The following is a 27,944-nucleotide window of genomic DNA, read 5'->3' as shown; positions in this document are numbered from 1 at the left end:
GCAGCAGCAATAATTGCAGAGTTCAGCACCGACAGTCACTCTCGAAATTGCATTCAGCAATGGTGATGGACAAATATCCAGCATGCAGCTTATTGAAACTTTCTCCCCAGTGTGAACCCAGCAGTATGTCACAAGTGTAACACACTGTAAGGTTTCACTGCTAATGTAATGGCCTCGGTGCAGTGTTTCACTGCTGAGGTAATGGTTTCTCTGTAGCAGCAATGTTTAGGTTACGACTAGAGATAACAGGGTTTTGGAGTGCGGAGCTATCCAATGAGTGAAATGTTCTTTCTTGTGAGTCTGGAAGAGAGATTTTTGTGGTCTTTTGCCAGGGAGAGATGAAAAGATGCGAATGGAGAGAGTGGGCCCTTTTTGTTCTTCGCTAACCATATAGTCAAAGTAAGAATTATAAAGCTTAATTGTTTAATCACATATTGTGTACTGTTTGGTATTTCAGGGTACTGATGGTAACAGGGGACAGATCATGCAGCATCCTCCCAAATGAGATTTCTTAAGTTTGGCTCGGCTGGGGGGCTATCACCCCCTATATTAAGCTGCTAGCTGAAGCAAGAGTTACACAAGGTTAGATGACTGAGTGAATCCTTTCCCACATTCACAGCAGGGGAACGGCCTCTACCCAGTGTGAACTTGCTGGTGTCTCTGCAGTTGAGATGACCAAGTAAATCTCTTCCCACAGTCTGAGCAGGTGAACGGCCTCTCCCCAGTGTGAACTGACTGGTGTGCTTGTAGGTGGGATGACTGAGTGAATCCTTTCCCACACTCTGAGCAGGTGAATGGCTTCTCCCCAGTGTGAACTCGCTGATGTTCCTTCAGTTGAGATGATGAAGTGAATCCCTTCCCACATTCCATGCAGGTGAATGGCCGCTCCCCGGTGTGTACTCGCTGGTGTGCCATTAGGGTGGATGACTGAATGAATCCCTTCCCACAGTCTGAGCAGGTGAATGGCCTCTCCCCAGTGTGAACTCTCTGATGTGCCTTCAGTTTAGATGACCGAGTGAATCTCTTCCCACACACTGAGCAGGTGAATGGCCTCTCCCCTGTGTGAACTGACCGGTGTGCTTGTAGGTTGGATGACTGACTGAATCCTTTCCCACACTCTGAGCAGATGAACGGTCTCTCCCCAGTGTGAACTCGCTGATGTACCTTCAGTTGATATGATGAAGTGAATCCTTTCCCACAGTCCGAGCAGGTGAACAGCCGCTCCCCAGTGTGAACTCGCTGGTGAGATATTAGGGTGGATGACTGAGTGAATCCTTTCCCACAGTCTGAGCAAGTGAATGGCCTCTCTCCAGTGTGAACTCTCTGATGTGCCTTCAGTTGACATGACCGAGCAAATGCCTTCCCACAGACTGAGCAGGTGAATGGCCTCTCTCCAGTGTGAACTCTTTGATGTATCTTCAGTTGAGACGACCGAGTGAATCCCTTCCCACAGTCTGAGCAGGCGAACGGCCTCTGTCCACTGTGAACTGACTGGTGTATCTTCAGATTAGATGAGCAAGTGAATCCTATCCCACAGTCTGAGCAGGTGAATGGCCTCTCTCCAGTGTGAACTCTCTGATGTACCTTTAGTTTAGATAACCGAGTGAATCCTTTCCCACAGTCTGAACAGGTGAATGGTAACTCTCCGGTGTGAACTAACTGGTGTCTCAGTAGCTGAGATGACAAAGTGAATCCCTCCCCACAGTCTGAGCAGGTGAACGGCCTCTCCCCAGTGTGAACTCGTTGATGTACCTTCAGTTGGGATGAGCAAGTGAATCTCTTCTCACAGTCTGAGCAGGTGAACGGCCTCTCCCCAGTGTGAACTCGTTGATGTACCTTCAGTTTAGATGAGCAAGTGAATCCCTTCCCACAGTCTGAGCAGGTGAATGGCCTCTCCCCAGTGTGAACTCGCTGATGTACCTTCAGTTTAGATGAGCAAGTGAATCCTTTCCCACAGTCCGAGCAGGTGAACGGTCCCTCCCCGGTGTGAACTCGCCTGTGAGCCATTAGGTCAGATGACCGAGTGAATCGTTCCCCACAAATTCAGCAGATGACCAGCCTCTGCCCAGTGAGAACTGACTGGTGTGTCCACAGGTGGGAAGACCGACTGAATCCCTTCTCACACACAGAAGAGGTGAATGGCCTTGCCCAGTGTGAACTTGCTGATGTACCTTCAGTTGAAATGACTGAGTGAATCCATTCCCACTGTCTGAGCAGATGAGTGGGAACTCACCCGTGTAAAATGACGAGCGTGCCAGTCGGTCAGATGAGCGAGTGAATCCCTCCCCACAGTCTGAGCAGGAAGGATGATTGAGTGAATCCCTTGCTCCACTTCTTAAACATCTGGACAGAGACAGCAAAACTGGCGTGTTGTGTTCAACGTTCCCGTAGACAAATTCCTTGTCAGTTTTAACCTGTAAATAGATTTACAAAATCCATCAATGGGTGTAGGACAACATTTCAGATGAGATCACTTCAGTTGTCAAGGTGTGATCTGGCATCACACTGTTACAGTGAAGTTCAACCCAAGTTGGAAGGAGAGATAATCTAACTGGGCACAGTGCTGGTACCTGGAATGATCATCAAGTTCTCTGATGCTCTTTCTGTCTCTCTATGAATGGGGAATTTCTGCCATCTTCAATCTGTGACCTGGCCCCACAGTTACTGAAACCCTCTCGCACAAATTCCGGCAGTGCATTCCACACTACCACCACTCTCTGTGTAAAACACCTACCCCTGACATCCCCTCGGTATCTATCTCCAAGCACCTTAAAACTATTGCCCCTCGTGTTAGCCACTTCAGCCCTGGGAATAAAACTCTGGCTATCCACATAAACAATGCCCCTCATCATCTTATACATCTGAATAAGGCTCTGAACATAAACAAGGAAATTATGCATTGCTTTGAGGATTTGTTAGAAGTATACACAATTATGAGGGTATAGATAGGGTAAATGCAAGCAGCCTTTTCCAGTGAGGTCGGTGGGATGACAACCAGAAGTTGTGGGGAAGTGGGGAAGGTGAAAATTTAACGGGAATATTTGGAAAAGCTCTTCGCTGAAATGGTCGTGAGTGTGTGGAATGAAATGCCAGCTCAAGTGGTGAATATGAGGTCAGCTTCACCATTTCAAAGAAGTTCAGATGGGGGTCTGGATGGTAGGGGTATGGGGGGCAATGGTCCCGGTGCAGGTAGCTGCATTAGACAACTTAAATGTTTTTTTTGGCATTGACTAAATGAGCCAAATAGCCTGTTTCCAAACTGAACTTCTCCATGTTTCTATGACAGAGAAGCTGGCCAAACTTGTTTGGAAGGGTAGAGGTAGGAGTGACAATGGAGCAGCAATGGCTGGAATTTCTGGGAGCAATTCGGGAGCTGAGTGATCGATACATCCAAAAGAAGCATTGGAAAGGCAGGAGGACACAACCGTGGCTGAAATGAGATGCCGAACCCAACAGAAAAGCCAAAGGGATGGCAAAATATAGAGCAAAAACTATTGGGAAGCTTTTAGAAACATACAGCAGATGACTAAAGAAAAGTCAGATGGGCTCAGGGCATGGAATTATGATATTGATTAATGAGTTTTGGTAGCACCCAACAGTCTGAGGCATTTCGAGGAACAAAATATCCCGGGCCTCAATATCTCTTGAAAACCAAAGTTCCCTGCACCAGTTACCTTTCAACTTTTATTTTGGCAGGCACATACAAACTCTACACCCTCAAAATTTCACTTCTGAAGGCCTCCCACTTACCAAGTACTCCTTTGCCAGAAAACAGCCTGTCCCAAACCACACTTGTCAGATCCTTTCTGATACCATCAAGATTGACCTTTCTGCAATTTAGAACCTCAACCCATGGTCCAGACCTTTATTTTTTTATCTTTACTTTGAATTTCATGGCATTATGATCACTAACTTCTGTCACCAGCCCTGGATCATTTCCTAACAGCTCATTGCACACTTCTACATCAGGAATTCTACATACTGACTAAGGGCACATTTGACAAACTCTACCCCGTCTAGTCCTTTGACAGTATGGGAGTCCCAGTCAATATATGTAAAGTTAAAATCACTTACTGACTCAACCTTCGTTTCTTGGCATGGTCTGCGATCTCTCTACAAATTTGTTCCTCTAAATCCCTCAGACTGTTGCATGCAACCAAGTCCCAATAATGGCTACAATATCAGAATTCCCTGTCCTGTGCTCCTCTGGATTTCGTACAATGCTTCATGCATTGTGATATACACAGCTCTGCACATTCATTGCACCATGCTCGAACATTTGATTGCTCACTCTATGTGACGTCTGAACAACATCTGACTGGTGTCAAGAAAACAAACTCTCCCTGATTGTCACAAAAACAAAGGAGCTGATTGTGGACAACAGGAGGAATGGAGACAGGCTAACCCCGATTGACATCAGTGGATCTGGGGTTGAGAGGGTGAACAGCTTTAAATTCCTTGGCATAAACATCATCAAGGATCTCACATGGTCTGTACATACTGGCTGTGTTGTGAAAAGAGCACAACAGCACCTCTTTCACCTCAGATGGATGAAGAAGTTTGTGGTGGAGCCCCAAATCCCAAGAACATTCTACAGGGACACAATTGAGAGCATCCTGACTGGCTGCATCACTGCCTGGTATGGGAACTGTACTTCCCTTATTCGCAGAAACCTGCAGAGAGTGGTGCGGACAGCCCAGCGCATCTGTAGATGTGAACATCCCAATATTCAGGACGTTTACAGAGACAGGTGCGTAAAAAGGGCCCAAAGGATATTGGGGACCTGAATCACACAACTACAAACTGTTCCTGCTGTTTAACATTCAGGAAAAGGTACCACAGCAAAAGGACCAACAGGCTCCAGAACATCATCTTCCACCAGGCCATCAGACTAATTAATTGATTTCTCTGTTATATTGACTGTCCTATGTACAAACTATTTATTATAAATTACACATTGCACATTGAGACAGAGACATAACATAAAGATTTCTACTCCTCATGTATATGAAGGATGTATGTAATAAATGCAATTTAATTCACCCTCTCCAATATCTGTTCTGTCATTCTGGCTCCCTTTCCCCCTGCAACTCATGTTAACCACATCACCCCTCCCCCCACACTAGCACTAGCAAGCCTTACCACTAGGATATTAGCCACTCTTGTTCTGTTTCCCTAACTAACAAATCCCCTATCACCCTTTTGACTTTCCTCTGCCAGGTAATCCCCCCAACAGTTTCTAAAGTGGTCCACCTCTTGTTGTGGGGGATGACCACAAGAGTACTCTGCGATGGCTATTAAAACTCATTCCACTTCCTGATGCTCACCCAGTTTCCTGTGTCCTGCACCTTGGGTGAAAATCACCTCTCTTCATGTCATAGCTATCGCCCAGCCCCTCAAACTCCCGGATGATCCAGAATTCATTCATTTCCAGCTCCAACTCCTTAGAGTGAAGGGTTACAAGCTGTAGCTGGATGCACATCTTGTAGGTGAAGGCATCAGGGACACTGGAGGTCTCCCCACCTTCCCACCAATGTCACCTGTAATTTGTAACAACCAGTATGCACATAAATCTTGTACTGTCCATTTTTCACCCAGTGACAACGTGCACAGTGAATTTTATACAGAGAGGTATTCATTTTAACAGCTGGCAAATCACTGTCAATAGGAACTTTGATCTCCTCTGGGTTTGATCGAGTTCATCTGCACTCTCACACAACCTATGTAGCAGGCCTGTAATGGGTAATGAAGGATTTTCTCACCAGAGCTTTTGCACATTGTCCATATGTGCTTTGCTTGCTAAAATACGCTTCAAAAAGTCAGATTTCCACATATCACTACACTTCTTCCCAGTTGCAAATTGTCCAGCAACTTTTGCATCACCGCAATACACACAGGTAACACCAGTTTCTGTATTGTACATAAATATTTCCCCTGAACCCTCCCCCAAATGTGGTGAACTCATTGATGGTAATGCCAATGAATATAAAGGGAGGTGCAGTAGTCTGTCTCATTGGAGTCTGGCACATTTGTGATGTGAAAGCTATTTGTTGCCCAGGACAAAGGTGTTTGATATCATTATCTTCACAGAGTGAATGGGTCAAAACATGTCCTCACGGGTAGAAAGGTCCAGAACAAGATGAGGTGAAACAAGCAACACACACAAAATGCTGGAGGAACTCAGCAGGCCAGGCAGCATCTATGGAAAAGTGTACTAATGCAGAATTCCGGCAATTTATGTGTGTTGCTTGCATTTCCAGCATCTGCAGATTTTCTCTTGTTTGTGATTGGAGGTAGAACAAAGGTGATTTTCTCAACTGGTGATGTAAAAGATTTTGTTCCCTTTCTCCAAATTCCTAATCATTGCACTTAGACAGCTGGAGCTAGCTCTGTCTGAGAGATCCATCGGCTCCCATTCCCTCATCAGCCGGAAGCTCCCTGGGGTCAGGATAGGGATCGTGGGGCTGAGAGAGGGAAGAGAACAGGACTGTCCCGGGATTGCGGGGTCATAGTGTCCGGAATCACAGCAATTGCCCCTCAGTCGGTGGTGAAAACGGTCGCACGCAGAAACACTTACCAGCAGCGATATCCGAGGCCTTTTGTGTACTGCGCATGCGTGATATTCGGGACCATCTGCAACCCTGACGCCTGCGCATTCGATCGGTGCTTCAGCGACAGCGAAAGCTGTTACGCTGAGCTTTCAAGCTAATCACGGTGCCATTGAAAGTTTCTGCAAGCACCGGTCCAAGTACAAACCCCAGTTTTTTTTGTGTAGAAAACTCAGCACCTCTTTTAACGCAGAAAGCACTCCCTTAAAACAATACAATTAATATCAGCAAACTTTCCGCGTGTTTAATGCCAAAGTAGAACTTTCTTACAAATGCAGATATAAAACACAAGAGATTCTGCTGTTGCTGGAAATGCAGACATATACACATAAAATGCTGGAGGAACTCTGCAGTTCAGGCAGCAACTAAGCAGAGGAGTACACAGCCAATGCATGCTGAAGGGGCTCGGCCTGAACGCTGCCCATTTATTCTTCTCCGCATTGACTGCCTGATCTGTTGATTTCCACCAGTATTTTGCAGAAATTAAACACTTTTTTTCGATCAACCAGTTTCCAAATGTTTCTGATCTTTCATTGTAGCCGCATCCTGCTGATCTGATTCCTCTTCCTCCTCCTCCTTGTAAACTCTAGTTCCCATCTCTTCCTGGAGCCCCAAAGTCCTGACTCAGGCTGGTAACAGAGTTTCTGACTCTGCTCCATCGAAGATTCACTCGTTAGTCTGCTGTCAGACTTTAGCAGTGCATTGCAACAACCCAGCTGTCTGAGGCACAGTCCTTTGAAATTAGTGAAAATGACACCAAAAGTTGAAAAGAGCAGGGAAGGAGGAGTTTAACCGCCTTAGTCCGGAGCCCTGAAGAACGTGAAAACCACAGTGAGCCCATCGTCTTATTCCGTCTGGAGAAAATCATGCAGGAAATTCATGCAGGTGTATAAGATAATGAGAGGCATTGGTTGTGTGGATAGCCAGAGGCTTTTCCCAGGACTGATTTTCCTTCCTGATGTGAAGTTGCTGATGTTGCAGCAGCTGGGATGATTGAGTAAAACTCTTTGCTCACTCCGGACAGAAATGTGTCCTCTATTTATTGTGAACTCACCGGAGCATCACAAGGTGGGTTAACTGAATGAGTCTCTTCGCACACACGGAGCAGGTGAACGGCCGCTTCCCAGTGCGAAGCTGTTGGTGTATCTGCGATGGCCGACTGAATCCCTCCCAAAATGAGAGACAGTGAATGACGTCACACTGCTAGCAACGTCATGGCAATGTATCCAATCAGATCACGGACATGGACACGTGATCGGGCTCTCCTTGTAGCGAGTGGGGCGCTGTCTTCTCCAGCATCTCCGCCTCCACATTCAAGGATCGGCGGCATTCAAGCGCTGGTGAACTGACAGATACAGCGGAACTAACGGGCTGTTGTGTTTGTGATTCACATACACAAATCCTTTGACTTTACTACACTGTTAAAAGTTTACAAAGCCCGTCAGTGGGTGAAGGACAACATTTCAACAGAAAATTTCAGTCTCCATGGTTATTTCTGATAAAAACAATTTCACAGCTCAAAACAATTAGGAGGAACAAGAAAGACACACAAAAAACGCTGGTGGAACGCAGCAGGCCAGGCAGCATCTAAAGGAAGAGTTACAGTCGACGTTTCGGGCCGAGACCTTCGTCAGGAGAAACTGAAGAAGAGATAGTAAGAGATTTGAAAGTAGGAGGGAGAGAGGGAAGATCCAAAATGACAGGAGAAGACAGGAGGGGAGGGGTGGATCAAAGAGCTGGAAAGTTGATTGGCAAAAGGGATACGAGGCTGGAGGAGGGAGAGGATCTTGGGAGGGGAAGCCTGGGGAGAGAGAAGGCGGGAGGGAATCCCGGAGGGTGGAGAGCAGGCAAGGAGTTATAGTGAGAGGGAGAAAAACGAGAGAGAGAAAAAAAGGGGAAAATAACAAATATATTTTAAAAACATAAATAACGGATAGGGTGTGAAGGGGAAGAGGAGCATGAACGGAAGTTAGAGTGGTCAATATACATGCCATAGGGTTGGAGGCTACCCAGACGGAATATGAGGTATTGTTCCTGCAACTTGAGTGTGGCTTCATCTTGACAGTACAGGAGGCCGTGGACAGATATATCAGAATGGGAATGGGACGTGAAATTACAATGTGTGGCCACTGGAATAACACGACCCTTCTTGGGCCTGCCGGATGTCCCAGTCGGTGTTGTAGGGACCGGTACTTGGAGCCCAGTTGTTCCCAAACTGTCAACAATTTGGCTGATGGACCAAATAAATATTCCTCAGTCTACTATTGACAAAAAAATGTATATTTATATCCTGAAAATGAAACCAACTGTATATTAGATCCCGAGGGTTTCGGGAGTTTGGAAAAATTAAATAAGGGTGTCTGTGGGTTTTTGTTTCCCGGGGTTTGTTTCCACGCCCTGATATCGATGGAGTGAAGCGGGAGTTCAGAGCCGACACAGCGGGTTCCGATACAGGTCAGACGGGGTAAGTTACAGGCGACACTCCGCTTCGGGACCATCAGCACTGGAACATTTAGAGTAACGCCGCAGTAATTCGGGTCAGAGAGAATATTAAATAAAACCAACACGGGAACTTTTTGATCCGATCACCTGACAGAGTGTGAAGGAGCCGCGGCGAAGAGTACTTGCAGAATTTAAAATAAGCGAGCCGAGCCGGGTCCATGTGGGCGGAAGCCGAGGAGGAGATCGATGTCTGTGAACGGGGGAAGTAAATCTGCAACGAGCTTTGGAAACTGTCCATGGAAAGTCGGAGACAGCGGGGCTGAGCGGTACCGGACAATGTGAACAGATGTGACCGGATCGCGGGAATCATTGTCGCTGAGAAATTTGCCGAGGCTTTCCCGGCTTTGCATATCAGTCAGAAACCCGATGGACAGAGCATTACACTGATTTTCCAAAGCGTTCCCGGCCTCCTTCCCGAAACCTGCTCTCCGTGCAGCGCCCCGGACCGGAACGTTTCTCCCGGCATCGGCACCTTTGAGGCGCCGGCGATCGCCGCCTTCCGCGTTTTTAAACCTTCGGGAATGAGCTGTTCTCCATTTCCAGCATGTCCCTGCCCCGAGACCCACGGAGCGGACAGACAGCAACTCACTCGCTCTCTCTGTTGTTTCCCAGTGAATTTAGTGGCGACGGTGATCCTGTCCCGGGGAAAGTGCGGCCTCTCCACCCGCACCACTCGCTACCTGGTGGCCACGGCAGCGGCGGATTACTGACCATCGTGTTTGCGGTGATATTGTGGCGGGTCGGTTATTATTACTTCCCCGGACTTTCCTGGACATCACCCCTGTGTGCAGTGTGATCTCTGTCCTGGGAGAGGCAGTCACAGACTGTTCGGTCTGATTTACCGTCACTTTTACATTTGATCGGTTTGTCGCCATTTGTTGCCAGAAGTGGAAAATAAAATATTGCACCGGGAAAACTGCAGCTGCGGTTCTGACAGCAACCGGCGTCCTTATCTGTTTTAAAAATATGTCTAACTTCTTTATATATCGTCCCGCGAAAGTGATCAACAATATACCCTGGGACTGTATTCGAAAGCCGGGCCACGATACGGATCCCGGGGGGGGGGGGGGGGGGGGCGGGGGGGATATCGGTGGTTTTCTACCGTCCTAACGCCATCACACCCGTTCGTGTTAATACTACTGTTCAACGCCCTGACAGTCAGACACATTTTAGTGACCAGTCGCGTCCGTAAGGGGCTGAGTGGTCAGAGCAAGGCGGAGAACCGCAGTGACCCGGAGATGGAGAGCAGCAGGAGGTCTGTGATCTTACTTCTCACCATCTCCGGAAGCTTCATCACCCTGTGGTCGGTGAGTGTTGCCGAATTTCATTACTTCACCATTGCCCGATTGGATCCAAGTAATTACAACTATTCGGAATGCATATTTGAACAGTCAGGGGACATGCTGATGATATTAAGTTGCTGCACAAACACGTTTATTTTTGGGGTAACTCAGTCCAAGTTCAGAGAGCAGTTCATCAGCGCAGCGAAGTATCCGCTCAGGTCAATTATTCAACTAATTAATAAACAAAATAACTAAGCTCTTCTCGGCGGCGGTTGCAATGTTTTCGATCTTGACTCTACAGAACCAATGATCATCGGAGGAATTGGCAGCGGGGAGAGTAAATCTGGTTTCGAGCCCGAGAGAAACACAGCACAGGAACAGAGTCTCCGACACCCGCACCCCGCCACCTCCTCTCCTACCGATTATTAAACTCATCCTACCTTTTATTTTCAGTTTTTCACCATATCCCCGTTCTCGTCACCGCCAGACCCTTCTCGGTCTGAGAAAGCGAGACAGGTTCTGGGGACATTCAGGAGCAAATCGGCAAAAATGCAACTCATTAGTTACTTCCGTCTTTTGCATAAGAATGAAGTGGAAAAAAAAGTCAACAGTCTACACTAACTTACAGTAAAGCTTGCACTTGTCCATCGCATTAGACAACGATGTTACGGAGGAATGTTTAACACCGCAGAACCCATGCATAATTGTGCAAATTTTCACCGAAACCTCCGATGCCTGCTCTGCTTCAAGGAAAATAATGTCATCTCACTTCCTGATTTCTAATAAAATTCCATCCGATCAGATTGCGTGTTGACTCTCCTCTGCATTCACTCCAGTGGAATCGCATGTTTATTTTTATTTTTTATCTCAGCTCAAACTGATAAAAATCGCGGTATGGACACGGACAAGCCCACTGATTTCTCAATCGCTTGGAACTCTCGGCCGATTCTGATGGTGTTGCGTATTGCGGCTGTCTGGAGATTTACATAAATATTGTCGTGCGGGTCGAATTGTTTAATATTGTTGTGTGGTGACTTTGGAATGATGCCAGTCGTGTATATTACAAATAGGACAATGTATACCCTGCTCGTGTACCATAGCCTTTCATTTTCCTCTTTAAGGTTAGCATATTTCTGCTGTTTCTCACTATTTGATTTTCATGTGTTGTGTGTGTTCGGAATGGCCAGACCTATTATCCTGTAATATTAGATCCGGACGGGCTCCAGGTGTTGCCACATCTCTAATCATGGATTGGCCGTAATAGACTCCAAAACTGGATTAGGATTGTATTTATAATAACCCATAGAATGTTTCATGATTTTATATGTTAAAGCAATATTTTGGTGAAAAATGTTTGTCACTTGATTGTACCCGTGTAAGACTGAATTAAACTGTTGCAGGATACTGTAATGTGTGGGATATTTTCTGGTTTCACATGATATATTCTACTTTTATCGTCTTGAATTTGTTAGTTTTTTACTGCCAATTTTTTGATGTCTTTGTCTTAACCACCTGGTCCTGCATTGCGACAAGGAAACATTCTGTTTCTGGGAAGACGTCTCCAACTTTGAGCCAGTCTTTGGACGCTTTCTCGTTGACACCTCGTCTGCTCAGATCGCAGGGATTTCACTATGGACGGTTATGCTCATCTGTTGGCTAACTGTTTCTTCTATAGCAGTGTTTGCCAACCTTTTTAGCCCAACACCCACATACTCTCCCGAAGCACCTTCATACTTTGCAACGCCCCTCTTAGGCCCAATATACTTTGCGTCGCCCCCATAGTGTAAAAATATGGCTACCATATGCTAACATGAGAAAAATATTCTGCTTTAACTTCTTACTTATCTTTAAATCTAGATTCTACAGCACCTGCCTGCTGCACAGTAGCTGCGGGATGTTGACGATAAATGACACAATAAACTTGCAATTTTATTTTCATAAATTCCACTAAACCAGCATGGCATCCTGTCATATATGGTGCTCTGTCCGTTGCATAAGAAATCATGTTCCTAGTCAGAATAATTTTGTTATCAATGTCACTTTGAGCTCGTCGTGGACTGATTCTCCGTTGATATCCATTTTCAACTTATTACAATTGAGAATCTTTTCATCAATTTTTCCAGTTTTGATGAACTGTTCATATGCCGTTATCAACGCCTTGTTGTCTCGCACAGTTGACTCCCAAATTCTGTATTTCTTGTAGCTCTGTGCATAGTGATACTCAATGTCTTTACTCGTTTCATCAATATGACGAGCTAAAGAGTTAATACTCAGAGGAATGAAACGGCAGGACTTACTAATCTTTCAGTAATTGTATGAGATCTTGCAGACTTTTGCTATCATTTTGGAAATGTTATGAGAAGCAGTGAGACCACGATCAAAGTCATTTGCATCTTTCTTTCCAAATGACTCGAGTGTGCTACGCTTTTCAGATGCTTCTTTCGTCTCCCGGGACTGAGTAAAACCATGAGTAGCTTTTTCAGTGTGTCTTTTATGGAAGTGTTGCTGCAATCTTGATGGTTTTGTTGTTTTATTAGACAATTCAGTATTACAAATAAGACATGTTGGGCGTCGCTGATCTGATGGAAATGGAATAAAACAATACTCCAGGTATGTAGCATTCTAAAGAAGCACTTTCTGCAGTGTCTATTTCTTAGCAGGATTAGAATTCCAGGCTTCACCGCCTTCAAATCATAAGACCATAAAATATAGGGACAGAAGTGGGCCATTCGGCCCGTCAAGTCTGCTCCGCCATTCAATCATGGGCTGCTCCAATTCTTCCAGTCATCCCCACTCCCCTATTTTCACCCCATACCCATTGATGCCCTGGCTAATCAAGAAACTATCCATCTCTGCCTTAAACACAGCCAATGACTTGGCCTCCACAGCCACTCATGGCAAAAAATTCCACACATTTACCATCCTTTGACTAAAGTAAATTTCCCTAATCTGTCTGTCCTCTTGCAGCTTCTCAATTTCCTCAAAACTTCCTGTCCCTCCAAATGACTTGGTATCATCCACATCTTTGCAACAAACTCATCAATTCTGTCATCCAAGTCACTGCCATATAACATAAAAGAATCGGTCCCAACACAGATCCCTGTGGAACACCACTGATCACCAGCAGCCAAACAGAAAAGGTTCCCTTTATTACTATTCTTTTCCTCCTGTCAATCAGCCGCTGCTTTATCCACACGAGAATCCTTCCTGCAACATGGGCTCATAACTTGCTAAGCAGCCTCATGTGTGGCATCTTGTCAAGGACTTTCTGAAACTTCAGCTGCACATCATCAACTGAATCTGCTTTGTCTATCTTGCTTGTCACTTCTTCAATGAATTCAAATACTTTCAACATACTTGTCAGGCAAGCTTCTCCCTTGCTGAAAACGGTTGATTTTCACGTGCCCCAAATACCCTGAAAACACATCCTTAACATCCCACTCCAATACCTTCCCAAAGAGTGAAGTGAGACTAACTGGTCTATAATTTCCGTTCATCTGCCTCCCTCCCTTCTTGAAGAGTGGAGTGATACTTCCAAATTTACAGTTGTACGGAACCATGCCAGATTCAATTGATTATTGAAACATCATTACTAATCCCTCCACAATCTCTTCAGTCACCTCTTTGAGAACTCTGGGTGGCCTGTTTACCTTCAGACATTACTGTTTCCCAAGAACCTGCTCCTGAGCAATGCACTATAAACATTTCTGACCACTGACATCTGGACTTCCACCATCCTGCTGGTGTCTTCCATAGTGAAGAATGATGCAAAATACTTTCTCAGTTCATCCGCGAGCTCCTTGCCTCTATTACCACCCCTCCAGCATCGTTTTCCATTGGCCCAATATGCACTCTCACCTCTACTTTACAATTTATGTACCTGAAGAAAGGTTTAGTATCCTCTTTATTGGCTAGCTTACCTTCATATCCCATATTTTCCTTAATTATTTTTTTAGTTGCCTGCTGTTGGTTTTTAAAAGCTTCCCAATCCTCTGACTTCCCACCATTTTTGCTCCAATATATGCCTTCTCTTTGGTGTCTATGTTGGCTTTGCCTTCCTATTCACCACAGTTGTATCATCTTGCCTTTGGAATACTTCTTCCTCTTTGGTTCTTATAAATCCTGTGTCTTCCGAATTACTTACTGAAATTCCAGCCGTTCTGTTGTCATCCATTCCAGTGTTCCTTACTTACTAATTTAGGCCAATTCTTCTCTCATGCCTCTGTAATTATCTTTATTCTACAGTTATACTGATATATTTCACGTTAGCTTCTCCTTCTCACATTTCAGGGTGAATTTTATTATATTAAGACCACTACCCCCTCTGGGTTCTTTTGCCTTAAGTTCTCTAATTAATTCCTGTTCATTGCACAACACCCAATCAAGAATGGCTGATCCTCAGCTGGGCTCCACCAGAAGCTGTTCTAAAAAGCCATCTTGTGGGCATTCTAGGAGATCACGCTCTTGGGATACAGCACCTACCTGATTTTCCCAATATACCTGCATGACTATCTCCCATGAATACTGCAATATTGCTGCTTTGACATGCATTTTCCCTCTCCCGTTGTAATTTGTGGAACATATACATACTACTGATGGGGGGGGGGGGCTCTATAAAAATCCCATCAGTGTCTTTTCACTGTTGCGATTCCTCTGTTCTACCCACAATGACTCAACACTTTCCAACTCTTTCTAATGATTTGATTTTATTTTTTACCAACAGAACCATACAACCTTCTCTGCCTACCTGTGTGTCCTATTCAAGAAACATACAAGGATATGGGACACATGAGACCCTGCAGGTGCTGGGAACCTAGAGCAATACACACAATGCGCTGGAGGAGATCAGCAGGTCAGGCAGCATCTATGGTTGGGAATCAAAATTTTGGGCCAAGACCCTTCATCAGATCACTTGATACACAGGTATCTGGAATATCAACAAGCAGAGAAAATAGAAAGTAGTGTGAAAAAGCAAAAACATATTTCAAACTTTACTTCAAGGCTTAAGAACATTTGCCTAACATATTTCCGTGGTATAGCAAATACAACAAAGGCAATAAACTCTTCCATTATTCCCATATTAACATATTCCTTGGCAAAATATCTTGGTTCCATTCCGATCTGGAAACTTTACAAAGAAAAATAAGAACTGAAATGACAAATTCAGGAAAGAGTATTTACACTCAAACACACTTAGATTAACACTACCAAGGACAGAAGGAGGAAGAGCTATAATTGACATTAAAAATAAAATCACTCAACTGTCTGATAAGATTTCTAAAGTATACATTTTCATCAAAAATAAACAGGATTCAGCACTTCATGAGAGTATATACAATTCTGATAATAAATACAGACCAGAAAACCTAGATGAGAGGCCAACTCAGAAAAATGAATCATCACTATGGAAGAAAACATTAACCAGTGGAATGAGTACAACCCTCCATGGGAAAATCCCAATGATTTGAGCAGACTAGCTGGTGACAGGGAAGCATTGCGAGCCTGACTCAGAGTTGGAGACCTCTTCCCAGAAACAGAGGTTCCTTGGGGAAATACAGGACAAGGTAGTTAACATTTTAAAATATAAAAATTGCATTAAAGGCAAACAAAGCAGGCAATAAATGCAGAAAATGCCAAGAGAAACCAGACACAGTCCTGCAGCAATTTAACTCAATCTGATTCTTACATTGGTACAATCAAGTGACAAATATCATTCACCAAAATCTTGCTTTAAAATACAAACTCATGAATGACCACTGTAACATCATAAAGGCACAATAAATTCAAGCCTGATCCAGTTTTAGAGTCAAAATCTTACAAATTATATGATAATCAATACATAACTACTAATAGGATAATCCATAATAACCATTCAGATATAATATTACAGGATACACAAGCAGGAACAACTCCCTCAATAGATAAAACCATTCCCAACACACACATGTTCCTCGACCAGTGGAGCACCTCACCACAGGCATTGTTTGTGTCATCAGTCAGACAAACAAATTATTTTCCCTGTCAATCAGCTTCCAAATGTTGCTACTCTGACATACATTACCAAGCCCCACTGCTGATTCCCTTCTCCTCATTGTACATTCTTACCCTGACCATCGTCCAGAGCCTCAAACTCTGCCCTGTGCAGACCCACCTCCGGTTTCTGACCCTGCTCCATTGAACATCCAACTGATGGTTTCCCATTCTGTTCCCATGTCTTTAGAGGACTGTGGTGTTTTCTAACAACCCTTTACAAACAGGGAAAATGACCGATAATGTGGAAATGAGTCATGATTAAGGAGGTTAACTACCAATGTCATTCTTCCTCAGCCCAGAGATACGAGGGGCAAAGAATATCTCAGACAGAACTGCAGTCAGCTTGACTTCTTCAGTCTGCAGAAAATTCAAAGGAAACCTCTTAACTCACAGAGTGGTGACTGTTTGAAACCCATCACCACAGGGAGAGCAAGAGGTGAACAACAGGGAAGGATTGAAAAGGACTGTTGTGGAACAGAATCACTGGCAGGGTCCAGCCGGCCTGAGTCAACTCTCTACTGTACACTAGGTATGTTATAAATTCATTAAGTACTAGAGACAGAGTTTAAAATGGAACTGATTTATTGGTCTCAGATCCAGAATATTAAACTCCAGTCCCATTAAAGGTGAATATGCAGCAGAAGAAACTCCTCCCATGCCCAGTGACCAGGGTGCAGAACTGGGTGTGGTGACCAGCAGCAATAATTGCAGAGTTCAGCACCGACAGTCACTCTCGAAATTGCTTTGAGAAACAATGATGGACAAATATCGAGCATGCAGCTTATTGAAACTTTCTCCCAGTGTGAACCCGGTCGTGTGTCACAAGTGTCACACGCTGTAGGTTTCACTGCTCATGTAACGGCCTTTCTCTAATGTTTCACTGCTGAGGTAATGGTTTCTCTGAAGCAGCAATGTTTAGGTTACGACTAGAGATAACAGGGTTTTGGAGTGCGGGGCTATCCAATGACAGAAATGTTCTTTCTTGTGAGCCTGGAAGAGAGATTTCATGGTCTTTTGCTGGGGAGAGATGAGAAGACGCGAATGAAGAGAGTGGGCCCATTTTCTTTATTTTTATTTTCTTTACTAACTCTATAGTCAAAGTAAGAATTTTAAATCTCATTCATTTAATCACATATTGTGTACTGTTTATTATTTCGCAGTACTGATTTGTAACAGGGGACACATTACGCAGCATCCACCCAAATGAGATTTCTTAAGTTTTGCTGGGCTGGGGGGCTATCACCCCCTATTTTAAGCTGCTAGCTGAAGCGAGAGTTACATAAGGTTAGATAACTGAGTGAATCGCTTCCCACATTCAGAGCAGGAGAATGGCCTCTCCCCAGTGTGAACTCGCTGATGTAACTTCAGTTGAGCTGAATGAGTGAATCCCTTTCCACAGACTGAGCAGGTGAACAGTCATTTCCCTGTGTGGGCTGACTGGTGTTTCTGTAGGTGATATGATGAAGTGAATCCTTTCTCACAAACTGAGCAGGTGAATGGCCACTCTCCGGTGTGAACTGACTGATGTCTCAGTAGGTGATATGACGAAGTGAATCTCTTTCCACAGTCTGAGCAGGCGAATGGCCTCTCCCCATTGTGAACTCTTTGATGTACCTTCAGTTGGGATGACAAAATGAATCCCTTCTCACAGTCTGAGCAGGTGAACGGCCTCTCTCCAGTGTGAACTCGCTGATGTATCTTCAGTTGAGATGACGAAATGAATCCCTTCCCACAGTCTGAGCAGGTGAACTGCCACTTCCCAGTGTGAACTGACTGGTGTCTCTGTACGGAGGATGATTCAGTGAATCCCTTCCCACACTCTGAGCAGGTGAATGGCCACACCCCAGTGTGAACTGACTGGTGTCTCAGTACTTTAGACGACTGAGTGAATCCCTTCCCACAGACTGAGCAGGTGAACGGCCTCTCCCCAGTGTGAACTCGCTGATGTACCATCAGTTGAGATGACTGAGTGAATCCCTTCCCACAGACTGAGCAGGTGAACGGCCTCTCCCCAGTGTGAACTCGCTGGTGTGCTTGTAAGGTAGCTAACGTTGTGAATCTCTTCCCATAGTCTGAGCATATGAATGGCCTCTCCCCAGTGTGAACTCTGATGTACCTTCAGTTCAGATGACTGAGTGAATCCCTTCCCACAGACTGAGCAGTAGAATGGCCACTCTCCAGTGTGGACTGACTGGTATCTCAGTAGATGAGATGACTGAGTGAATCCCTTCCCACAGTCCGAGCAGGTGAACGGCCACTCCCCAGTGCGAAGTCGCTGGTGAGCCATTAGGTCAGATGACTGAGTGAATCTTTCCCCACAAATTCAGCAGATGACCAGCCTCTGCCCAGTGTGAACTGACTGGTGTGTCCACAGTTGGGATGACCAACTGAATCCCTTCTCACCCACAGAACAGGTGAGTGGACTTGTCCCAGTGTGAACTTGCTGATGTAACTTCATGAATTGACTTTGAATCCCCACAGTCTGAAAAGGTGAACGGCCTCTCCCCTGTGTAAACTGACAGGCCTGCCAGTCAGTCAGATGATTGAGTAAATCCCTCCCCACAGTCTGAGCAGGAAGGATGATCGAGTGAATCCCTTGCTCCACTTCTTAAATATCTGGACAGAGACAGCAACACTGGTGTGTTGTGTTTGAGATTCCCGTAGATATATTCCTTGTCGTTTTTAACCTGAAAAATGATTTATAAAATCCATCAATGAGTGAAGGACAACATTTAAGACTAGATCATTGGAGTTGTCCAGTTGTGATCTGGCATCACACTGTTACAGTAAAGTTCAACACAAGTTGGAGAGAGAAATCATCTTTTAACTGGGCACAGTGCTGGTATCTGGAATGACCATCAATTTCCTGAAGCTCTTCCTGTCTCTATAAGAATCAGACATTTCTGCATCTCCAATCTGTGACTTGGCTCAGTTTAACACTCTCCATTGGTAATATTCCCTGTTCCCACTGAGCTGCATGGGTGCCTGGCCCCACCGTAACTGAAACACTCTCACACAAATAGCCTTTGTTGACCTGCAGCTGGGATTTTCTATTATCTACTGTCAATGTGAAGTGCCACAGTTATAAAGCCATGTAAACATTTCCTGCCCCGATGAATGGTTGGTCCGCACAGCTGTTAAAAGGAATTACATTGATATTAGTATTATTTCATGACCTTGTCACAGAGTCATAGAAAAGTACAACACAGAAACAGGCCCTTTGGCCCATCTAGTTTGTGTTGAACTATTTAAACTGTTTACCCCTGTACCCCGAATATCCAGGGACCTATACAAACCTCCTAAATGTTGAAATTGAGCTTGCATGCAACAGTTGGGCTGTCTACTCATTCCACATCTGGATGACCGTCTGTGTGAAGAAGTTTCCCCTCATTTTCCCCTTAATGTGTCACCTTTCATCCTTAACCCATGGCCCTGGCTGTAGTCCCAACCAATCTCAGTGGAAAAAGCCAGCTTGCATTTACCCCATCTATAACCCTCATAATTTTGGCACACCTCCATCAAGTCTCCCCTCACTCTCTACATTCCAAGGAATAAAGCCCAGACCCGTTCAATCTCTCCTTATAACCCAAGACCTCTAGACCTGGCAAAACCCTTGCGAATTTCCTCTGAACTCTTTCAAACTCTTTTACATCTTTCCTGTAGGTTGGTGATGAAAACTGCACACAATACTCCATATTATGCCTCACCAATGTCTTGTACAATGTCAACATAACATCCATCTCCTCTACTTAGCACTTTCGTTTGTGAAAGCCGATGTGCCAAAATCTTTCTTTCCATCCCTATTGAACTGTGACACCATTTTCAGTGAAATATAGACCTGTATTCCCATATCCATGTCTTCTACAATACTTCTCAGTGCCCTACCCGTCACCGTGTAAGACCTACCCTGGTATGTCCTACCAAAGCACAACACCTCACACTTGTCTGCATTAAATTCCATTTTCCATTTCTCAAACCATTTTTTCCAGCAGTCCAGATCGCACTGCAAGCCATGATAGTCTTCCTCACTGTCCACTGCACCACCAGTCCTGGTGTCATCCACAAATTTGCTGATCCAGTTAACCACACTATCATCCAGGTTACTGATAGAGATGACAAACAACAACAGATCCTGCACTGTGGCACACCACTAGTCACAGGTTTTCAGTCAGAAAGGCAACTATCTGCTACAACACTCTGGTGATGAAGTTTTAAGGGTATTGGGGGATGTAAGAAATGATTCTTGGACTCTTGTAAATAATGGGTTAAAACTAAGTCCAAACTTATGTGTGCTCTGTTCTGGATAGTGTGCAAATTTCTGTTTTGTCCTTCACTGAGGAATCTGCTTGCAGCTTGTTTAGATTAACGACTCACAGATATCTCTTGGGAACGTTATGTAGAGTTGAGTTCTCATGAGACACGAATTGAACAAAGTGTCTAACGAAAGAGAATAACTAATAAGGATTGGACAGAACATTCATTTGTATTTAAAACCCTGATTTAGTGGACTCTCTTATCTAAGAAATTAAGTTTTGCTCCACAGCCTTGGTGGGATTACCAGTTGAACTAAAGTGCTCTTTGTTTCGTTAGTTCTATAACTGTAACGTTTCTGCATGTTAGACAGAGATTCATCATGAGCAGCCAGAGGGAGAGGAGTTGTGTCCCTCTGATGCTTGGCTCTGAGCTTCTCGCCGGCTGAGTTCGAACAAATAAACTGGTGAAAAGGATAAAGTAAAGAACTGTTTGTAGTGTGGTTATTGATCCGGCAAATTTAAGCTTACACCATAAAAAGTATCCCATCCGGATACTTCACACCTTTGCACAGCTATTCTCTTCTTTTGACTTCAAGAAATAGAACTGTGGACACATCATGGAAACAAGCCTCTCTCTATACTCTCTCTATACTTCCTGCAGCCTCAGTAAATCAGCCAACATAATTAAAGATTCCCAGAACTCCAGACCAGACATTATCGATTATCAACCACCCATCAGGTCGAAGATAAATGAAAACAAAAGAACAGAAAACATACCACCAGACCTAGGGACATTTTCCATTCTGCTGTTATAAGCAAACTGAATATTCCTCAGCATTATAAGATGGACTCTTCACTTCATAATGTAAGTCGACGTGACCTTGCACCATATGTCCACCTGCAGTGGATTTTCTCTGTAACCATAATGCTTTGTTACACTCTGTTAATGTTTTACTATTTTCTACTGTTGTAATTTGTTGATCTGAGAGGATGGTATGCAAGACAAGATTTTCATTAAACCTCGGTACATGACAATAATAAACGATTCCCCACTTTAATTGTGTGGAAATTTTAGACAGACTGAGCTTCTCCTCTGGAACTTCTGGAGGAAGATTTCACTGAAGTGTACAAATGTTTGAGAAGCCCAGAAAAACAGAAAAGGCTTCCTTCTTGCATTAATAGGGCTATATACCTCGAAAAATTGGCTGCCCTTCGGCAATTTGTAACAGTGGAATAGAGTCAATGAAAAAAATTCCCCACCCACAATGAGAGAATGTGACAGATCTGGATGTGTCTCCCTTGTCTGAATGGAAAAAAAAAAATATATTAAACAGCACAAACAAGAGAAACAAACCCACAGATGTAAGGCAGTGGTCCCCAACCACTGGGGCGCAGACCACTGGAGATGAGAGAGAGTGAGGATGAAGGACACAGAGAGAATGGAAATGATATGATTTGGTGATATGAGTCAGCTGCACCTTTCCTCATTCCCTGTCACACAATGTTGAACTTGAACATCCCCCCTACACCCTCCCCCGTCGGCCGATATTAAACCGGTCCACGGTGCAAAGAAGTTTGGGGAACCCTAACATAAGGAATCATACACAAGACGCCAGACCCTGGTGTAGCAAACCCATGCATGACATCAGGCTTGTGGTGGGAGGAGGGAAGGAGAGGGGTAAGACTTTTTGTTCCATGGCTCTCTTCCAGTGAAGGTGGGACCTGTACAGAAAGGACCACAGCAAAAGAGAAGGTTCTCAGGAAACTGAAGATCTGAAGGCAAATAAGTCACCTGGACCTGATGGTTTATGCCCACAGTTCTGAAAGAGGTGGCCAGAGAGATCGTGGAGGCATTAGTAATGATCCTTCAAGAATCACTTGATTCAGGAATGGCTCTGGAAGAATGGAATATTGCAAATGTCACTCCTCTCTTTAAGAAGGGAGAGAGGCAGAAAAAAGGAAACTATAGGCCACTCAATCTGACAGTGGTTGGGAAGATGTTGGAGTCGATTGTTAAGGATGTGAGTTCGAGGTACATGGAGGCACAAGATAAAATAGGCCGGAGTCAGCATTGTTTCCTCAAGGGAAAATCTTGTCTGATAAATTTGTTGGGATGCTTTGAAGAAATAATACGCAGGGTAGACAAAGGAGAATTGGTTGATGTTGTGTATTTGGATTTTCAGGCCTTTGACAAGGTGCCACACGTGAGAACCCTTAACAAACTCTGAGCCTATGTTATTACAGGGAAAAGGTAGTGACTGATTGGCAGGAGGAAGCGAGTGGGAATAGAGACAGCCTTTTCTGGCTTGCTACCGGTTCCTAGTGGAGTTCCACAGGGGTCTATGTTGGGAACAATTCTTTTCATGTTATATGCCAATGATTTGGATGATGGAATTGATGGCTTTGTTGCAAAGTTTGCAGGGAATTTAAAGATAGGTGGAAGGACAGGTCATTTTGGAGAAGTAGGGAGGCTAGAGAAAGATCAGGAAAATGGGCAAGGAAATGGCAGATGGAATACTGTGTCGGGAGGTGCATGATTATACACTTTGCTAGAAGAAATGAAAGGGTTGGCTATTCTCTAAATGGACAGAATGTACAAAAAAAATCTGAGGTGCAAATGGACTTGGGAGCCATTGTTCAGGATTCCCTAAAGGTTAATTTGTGCATTCAGTCTTTAGTGAGGAAGGCAAGTATGATGTTTGCATTCAGTTCAAGAATATAAAATATAAATACAAAACTAAATATAAAAGTGAGGATGTAATGTTGAGACTTCACAAAGCTCCTGGATTATTCTCAGCAGTTTTGGGCCCCTTATCTCAGCAAGGATGTGCTAACACTGGAGAGAGTTCCAAGGAGGTTTACGAAAATGAGTACAGAATTGAATGGCCTGTCACATGAAGAGCATTTGATGGCTCTGGACCTGTATTCAGAGGAATGAAGGATGATTTCTTTGAATCCTATCAAATGGTGAATGGCCTTGATGGAGTGGATATTTCCTGTGTTGGGAGAGTCCAGGACCAGAGGACACAACCTCAGATTAAAGGGGATAGGCGGGCATTCTTTTAGAAAGGATATGGGGGGAATTTCTTCAGCCAGAGAGTGGTGAATCTATGGAATTCTTTGTCATGAGATGCTGTGAATGCCAAGTAGTTATGGATATCAAAGGCAGAGGTTCCTAGATTCTTGATTGATGACGGTTTATGGGGAGAAGGAAGGAGACTGGGAATGAGGAAAATTGGAACAGGCATGAATAAATGGCAGAACAGGAGCAATGGGCCAAATGGCCTAATTTTGCTCCTATGTTTTATGGTTTTATGTGGGGGCATCAGAATGACGTCACATATGGGTGAAAGTTTGTACTGAAAAGCTGTTTAATGGAGTTTTTTAATGATTTTGGGGAGTGAGCGAAGGAAACCTAATGGGTTTCATCAATGAACCAACATTGTGTGATTTAAAGTCCCCTGCAAGGTACCCTGCTCTGCCATGTTGTCCGTAGAGTGGGCAGTGTGGTGCTTGTCTCGAGTTGGGTCACAAAACTCCAATGTTTCTGAGGAGGACTTCCCAGAGTGATCTGGTCTGGGGTGGTTCAGTCAGTGCAGTGTCTCGTTGTATTGTATTTTCAGAAACAACAGTTTTACTGATATAAACTGGAATTGCCAGCAGGGTAAAGACAGGTTCATATCAGTTAACAGAAGACCTCTCGTCCCTGTGGTCCTTGTCTCCCAGCAATCTAAACACCCCAACAGTGTAGGTACCCGTTCATCTAAAAGTGAGTGAATCATTCCGATAGTTGATCACTGAGAGGAATTATATTTGTTGGGAACAGCTAGACGATAGGAAGCAGATGATGATGATAGGAAGCTGTTTATTGGAGTCGAGGCCCTGTGCCTCGTGGAGTTCTCCAGGGTTTGGGTAGTGAGTTTGCAGCAAGTAATTTCAAAGAATTACCTCTTTTTGCAAGATAGTAAATATAAGCACCCATCTTTGCCTCTCCACAGTTAGAACCGGCCAAAAGCTACTTCAGAAGATGCAAGTTCTTCAAATGAGCAAACACTGAGAGAATGTGCGTGAGTTTAAAGAGCTGGGATACTGACAGAATATTACCAGACCTGGAGTGATTGCAACTGGGTCTGACAGAGGCATAACTGATATTTCTGGGCACATTCATTCTCACCTCAACTATTCCCTACCTTACTTTGTACAGATATGTAATTTCTAAAGGACCAGTGTCTGAGTAAATGAGACTCACCAAACTTTCTCCTGGTGAATCAATGGAAACCCTGAGTCAGATGGGTTCTCTCCAGTTTGTGCTCTCAGTCCTTGGGCTGGTTCACTTGCTGCTGTTCCCTCATCTTCAGTCGTGGTTCACTTCCAGTTGTGGGTTTTTCTTCCAATAAAACTCTCACTGCAGGTCTAACTTTAACATGAAAGATAATGAAGCATGTCAACAATACAAAGGAGAACAAAATATTTCTGCTCACTGAAATCTAAACATTGAAGACAAATATAATGATCTCAGTGAACAAATCTGTAATTGTCCCTGACAAGTCACAAGACTTGATTTGGGATAGGAAGGACTCATCGTTCAGTCATGGTAAGATATGAGATGGAGGAACAGAATTAGGTGATTCGATCCATCGAGTCTGCTTCAGCACTCAACCATGGCTGAGATTTATTCCAACACTATATTCCTGCCTTCCTCCTGTAACCCTGAAGCTACTTAGCAATCATGAATATATTAATCCTTGCCCTAAATATACACAAATGACAGCCTCAACCACACTCAGTGGCAACAAATTCCACGCATCAGCCATCTTTTGGCTGAAGAAATTTTTCTCATCTCAGTTTCTTTATTCTGAGACTGTGCTGTCAAATCAGACTCTCCGTGTAATGGAAACGTCCTCTCCATGTCCATTGTATCCAGGATTTTCAGCATTCAGTCAGTTTACTTAACCACACACCTGCTTTCACCACCCCGTTAAATGCTCCTCACACATAAAGCTGATCATTTCTGAGATTACTCATGTGAACCTTGTTAGCAACAACTACACTGAACACATTTTCACGTATAACAGACAATCAGGAAATGTAAACCATTCCAGGGTGAACGTAATAAAAAGAAACTGGAATCACCAGAATCGCCCAACAGGAGAGGAGCTGCTGTGGCAGAGCATCAAATTTAACGATTCAGGTTCACAATCTTCTGTCAGAATGCATTCACAATTTCCCATTTTTAGTGCAGACCACCAGCAACGTGAGTTCCTGTTTGATTTCCACTACCTGACAGACAGGTGACAGTGAGGAGGAATTTCCATACACAGTTCGAACACTGAAACCCCAGGTCTATTTCTACTGGTGTAAATACAGAACAGCCCATTTGATCACAGCCTCTCCTTGTGAGGGATGGAATACAAACTCATTCGCTCCTCAGATTAACAGCCATTTCTTCCAAAGGAACTCCAGATATGAACATTTGATCCCAGACCAGAAATATTCGCTCAACACCTCATAAACCTGGGTCCATTTTACTTGGATCTAAAACTGTGATATCCCAGGACCCAACCTCACACAGCCACACAGCTGAACCTGCCACTTACCCACACTGAGAGTCTCACACATCGTCCCCACATCTCACACTGGGTGGTGCAGTCAGGGATTCCCCCACAACCAACGTCCAGCTGCTTGAAATTTCTGCTTCATTGCAGAAGTACGACCACCCAGCCCCATCTGTAGAAGCACTGACCAATGTCAAAGCCAAAACACCAATAGTTCCACATCCCTGGAATGCCAATCACAGAATTATATCCCAAGCACCAACTCTCCCAGTACTCTTTGCTACCAGTAAAATGCTGCAGTGTGTCAGCCAGTCACAGTTCAATAACTAGCACCTCCACACCAATGTACAACAGAACTGGAACCTGATGACCCTTTGGCATTCCAGCTCACATAAACTGATTCCAGAAATAACTCAGCGAGGCCAAAGCTGTAAAAGAACACATTGCAATGAAGACAAGTGTTAGAAGAAAGATTGCTGATATATATTATTGAAGAGGTGTAATGCAGGGTGGACCAAGGTTGACCCAGATGGTTGATATACATCACTGAAGCTGGGGGGGAGAGAGACTGGACAGAGGTTGAACAAGATGGGCAGGGAATGAGCAAATAGAACCAGGTGGAGAAGAGTTCAAGGAGGATCAGTGATGGTTCTCCAGCAATACATAGATACAGAATTAATAGTACACACTACCGTATAAAAGATCTTAAAATGACAAAGTTAGAACAAACAATAAGAACTTTGGCATTTACAATTTGACCCTCACCAAATTTTTATCAGCACACCATAGAAAGTTTCCCATCTGGGCACTTCAACCCCTTGCATGGTAACTACTCTGCCCGTGACTGTAAGGAGCTGCAGAGACCTTTGGATACAGATCAGCACATCACAGAAACCATTCTCCCCCCTAGACTTCCCAGTCCCTCGGTAAGCAGGCAGTGAAATCAAACATCCCCTCAACCTGGGACGTCCTCCCTCACCCACCCCAGTCAGGGAGAAGACACAACAGCCATAATGCTCAAGGACCGACGCGAGGAGCCTCAGGAATCGAGGCGAGTTGGGAGAAGTTAACGGGACTCAGTGGCCAACATCAGATTCCCCAACACAATATGGATGAAGCATCACCACACATCCCGGGAGCGTCAAACATACCACGTGATCGTGCGTCGCAAAGCGGAGGGCGGGGCAAATCTGCTGGAAGCAGCCTCACATGACCTGTTGGCGGGACTGCTATTTCAATTCTGCGGAAATATACAGCCTGGGCTCCTGGTTTGAATCGTTCAATGCAGATTAAGTGAAGTCTACACATTTTTGACGAGCCCAGATAACTGGGTACTAAATGAGTAATCGGCCCTCAGTTCCGGGCTCACGGCCAACATCGGATCTTCCCGCTCAGGATCTATACTCACCAATGGGAAAGTGATATCTTCGGCCCGCAAACAGTGACCCCGACGCCCGCGTCCCCAAGCGAGGAAGCGAGGACACTTTCCCGCACTCACAGACGATCCGCTTCAGCACTGGAGGAGAAAGGTAAACACCGCTCACTCGGAGACTGTGAGCATGCGCGAAGTGATTATTGCATCATCCGGAGGGCGGGGCCTCGGAAACAGACGCGCAGATGCTGCCCATCTGCGGTTAAGTGGGAGGGGCGAACAGGCTCACGTGACGTGTGTGTGTGCGTGTGTGTGTGTGTCTCTCTCTCTCTCCCTCT

General features: G+C 44.6%; 2 protein-coding genes across 3 annotated transcripts in view; one reads left to right on the top strand and one right to left on the bottom strand.

Annotated features, from left to right (window-relative positions):
• The window catches only part of LOC140207094 (uncharacterized), a gene marked incomplete at its 5' end in the record, with an annotated part of 147,755 nt that overhangs the window by 104,575 nt on the left and 15,236 nt on the right, over positions 1-27,944 (top strand). The window lies entirely within an intron of this gene.
• LOC140207087 (uncharacterized) lies at positions 26-27,788 on the bottom strand. Of its 2 annotated transcripts, none has more exons than XM_072275407.1 (3): positions 27,643-27,788; positions 24,929-25,096; positions 26-2,414 (listed from the first exon to the last, which is right to left on the bottom strand). In XM_072275407.1, the coding sequence occupies exon 3, from the start codon at positions 2,005-2,007 to the stop codon at positions 634-636; it is 1,374 nt and encodes a 457-aa protein (XP_072131508.1). In that variant the 5' UTR covers positions 2,008-2,414; positions 24,929-25,096; positions 27,643-27,788; the 3' UTR covers positions 26-633. The 2 variants fall into 2 exon arrangements, with proteins under 2 accessions (XP_072131508.1, XP_072131509.1); XM_072275408.1 differs by having other exon boundaries at positions 24,929-25,092.

This window comes from Mobula birostris, chromosome 13 (assembly GCF_030028105.1).
Source record: "Mobula birostris isolate sMobBir1 chromosome 13, sMobBir1.hap1, whole genome shotgun sequence".
Classification (NCBI taxonomy): Eukaryota; Metazoa; Chordata; class Chondrichthyes; order Myliobatiformes; family Myliobatidae; genus Mobula; species Mobula birostris.
This window is presented reverse-complemented; position numbering and strand designations above follow the sequence as displayed.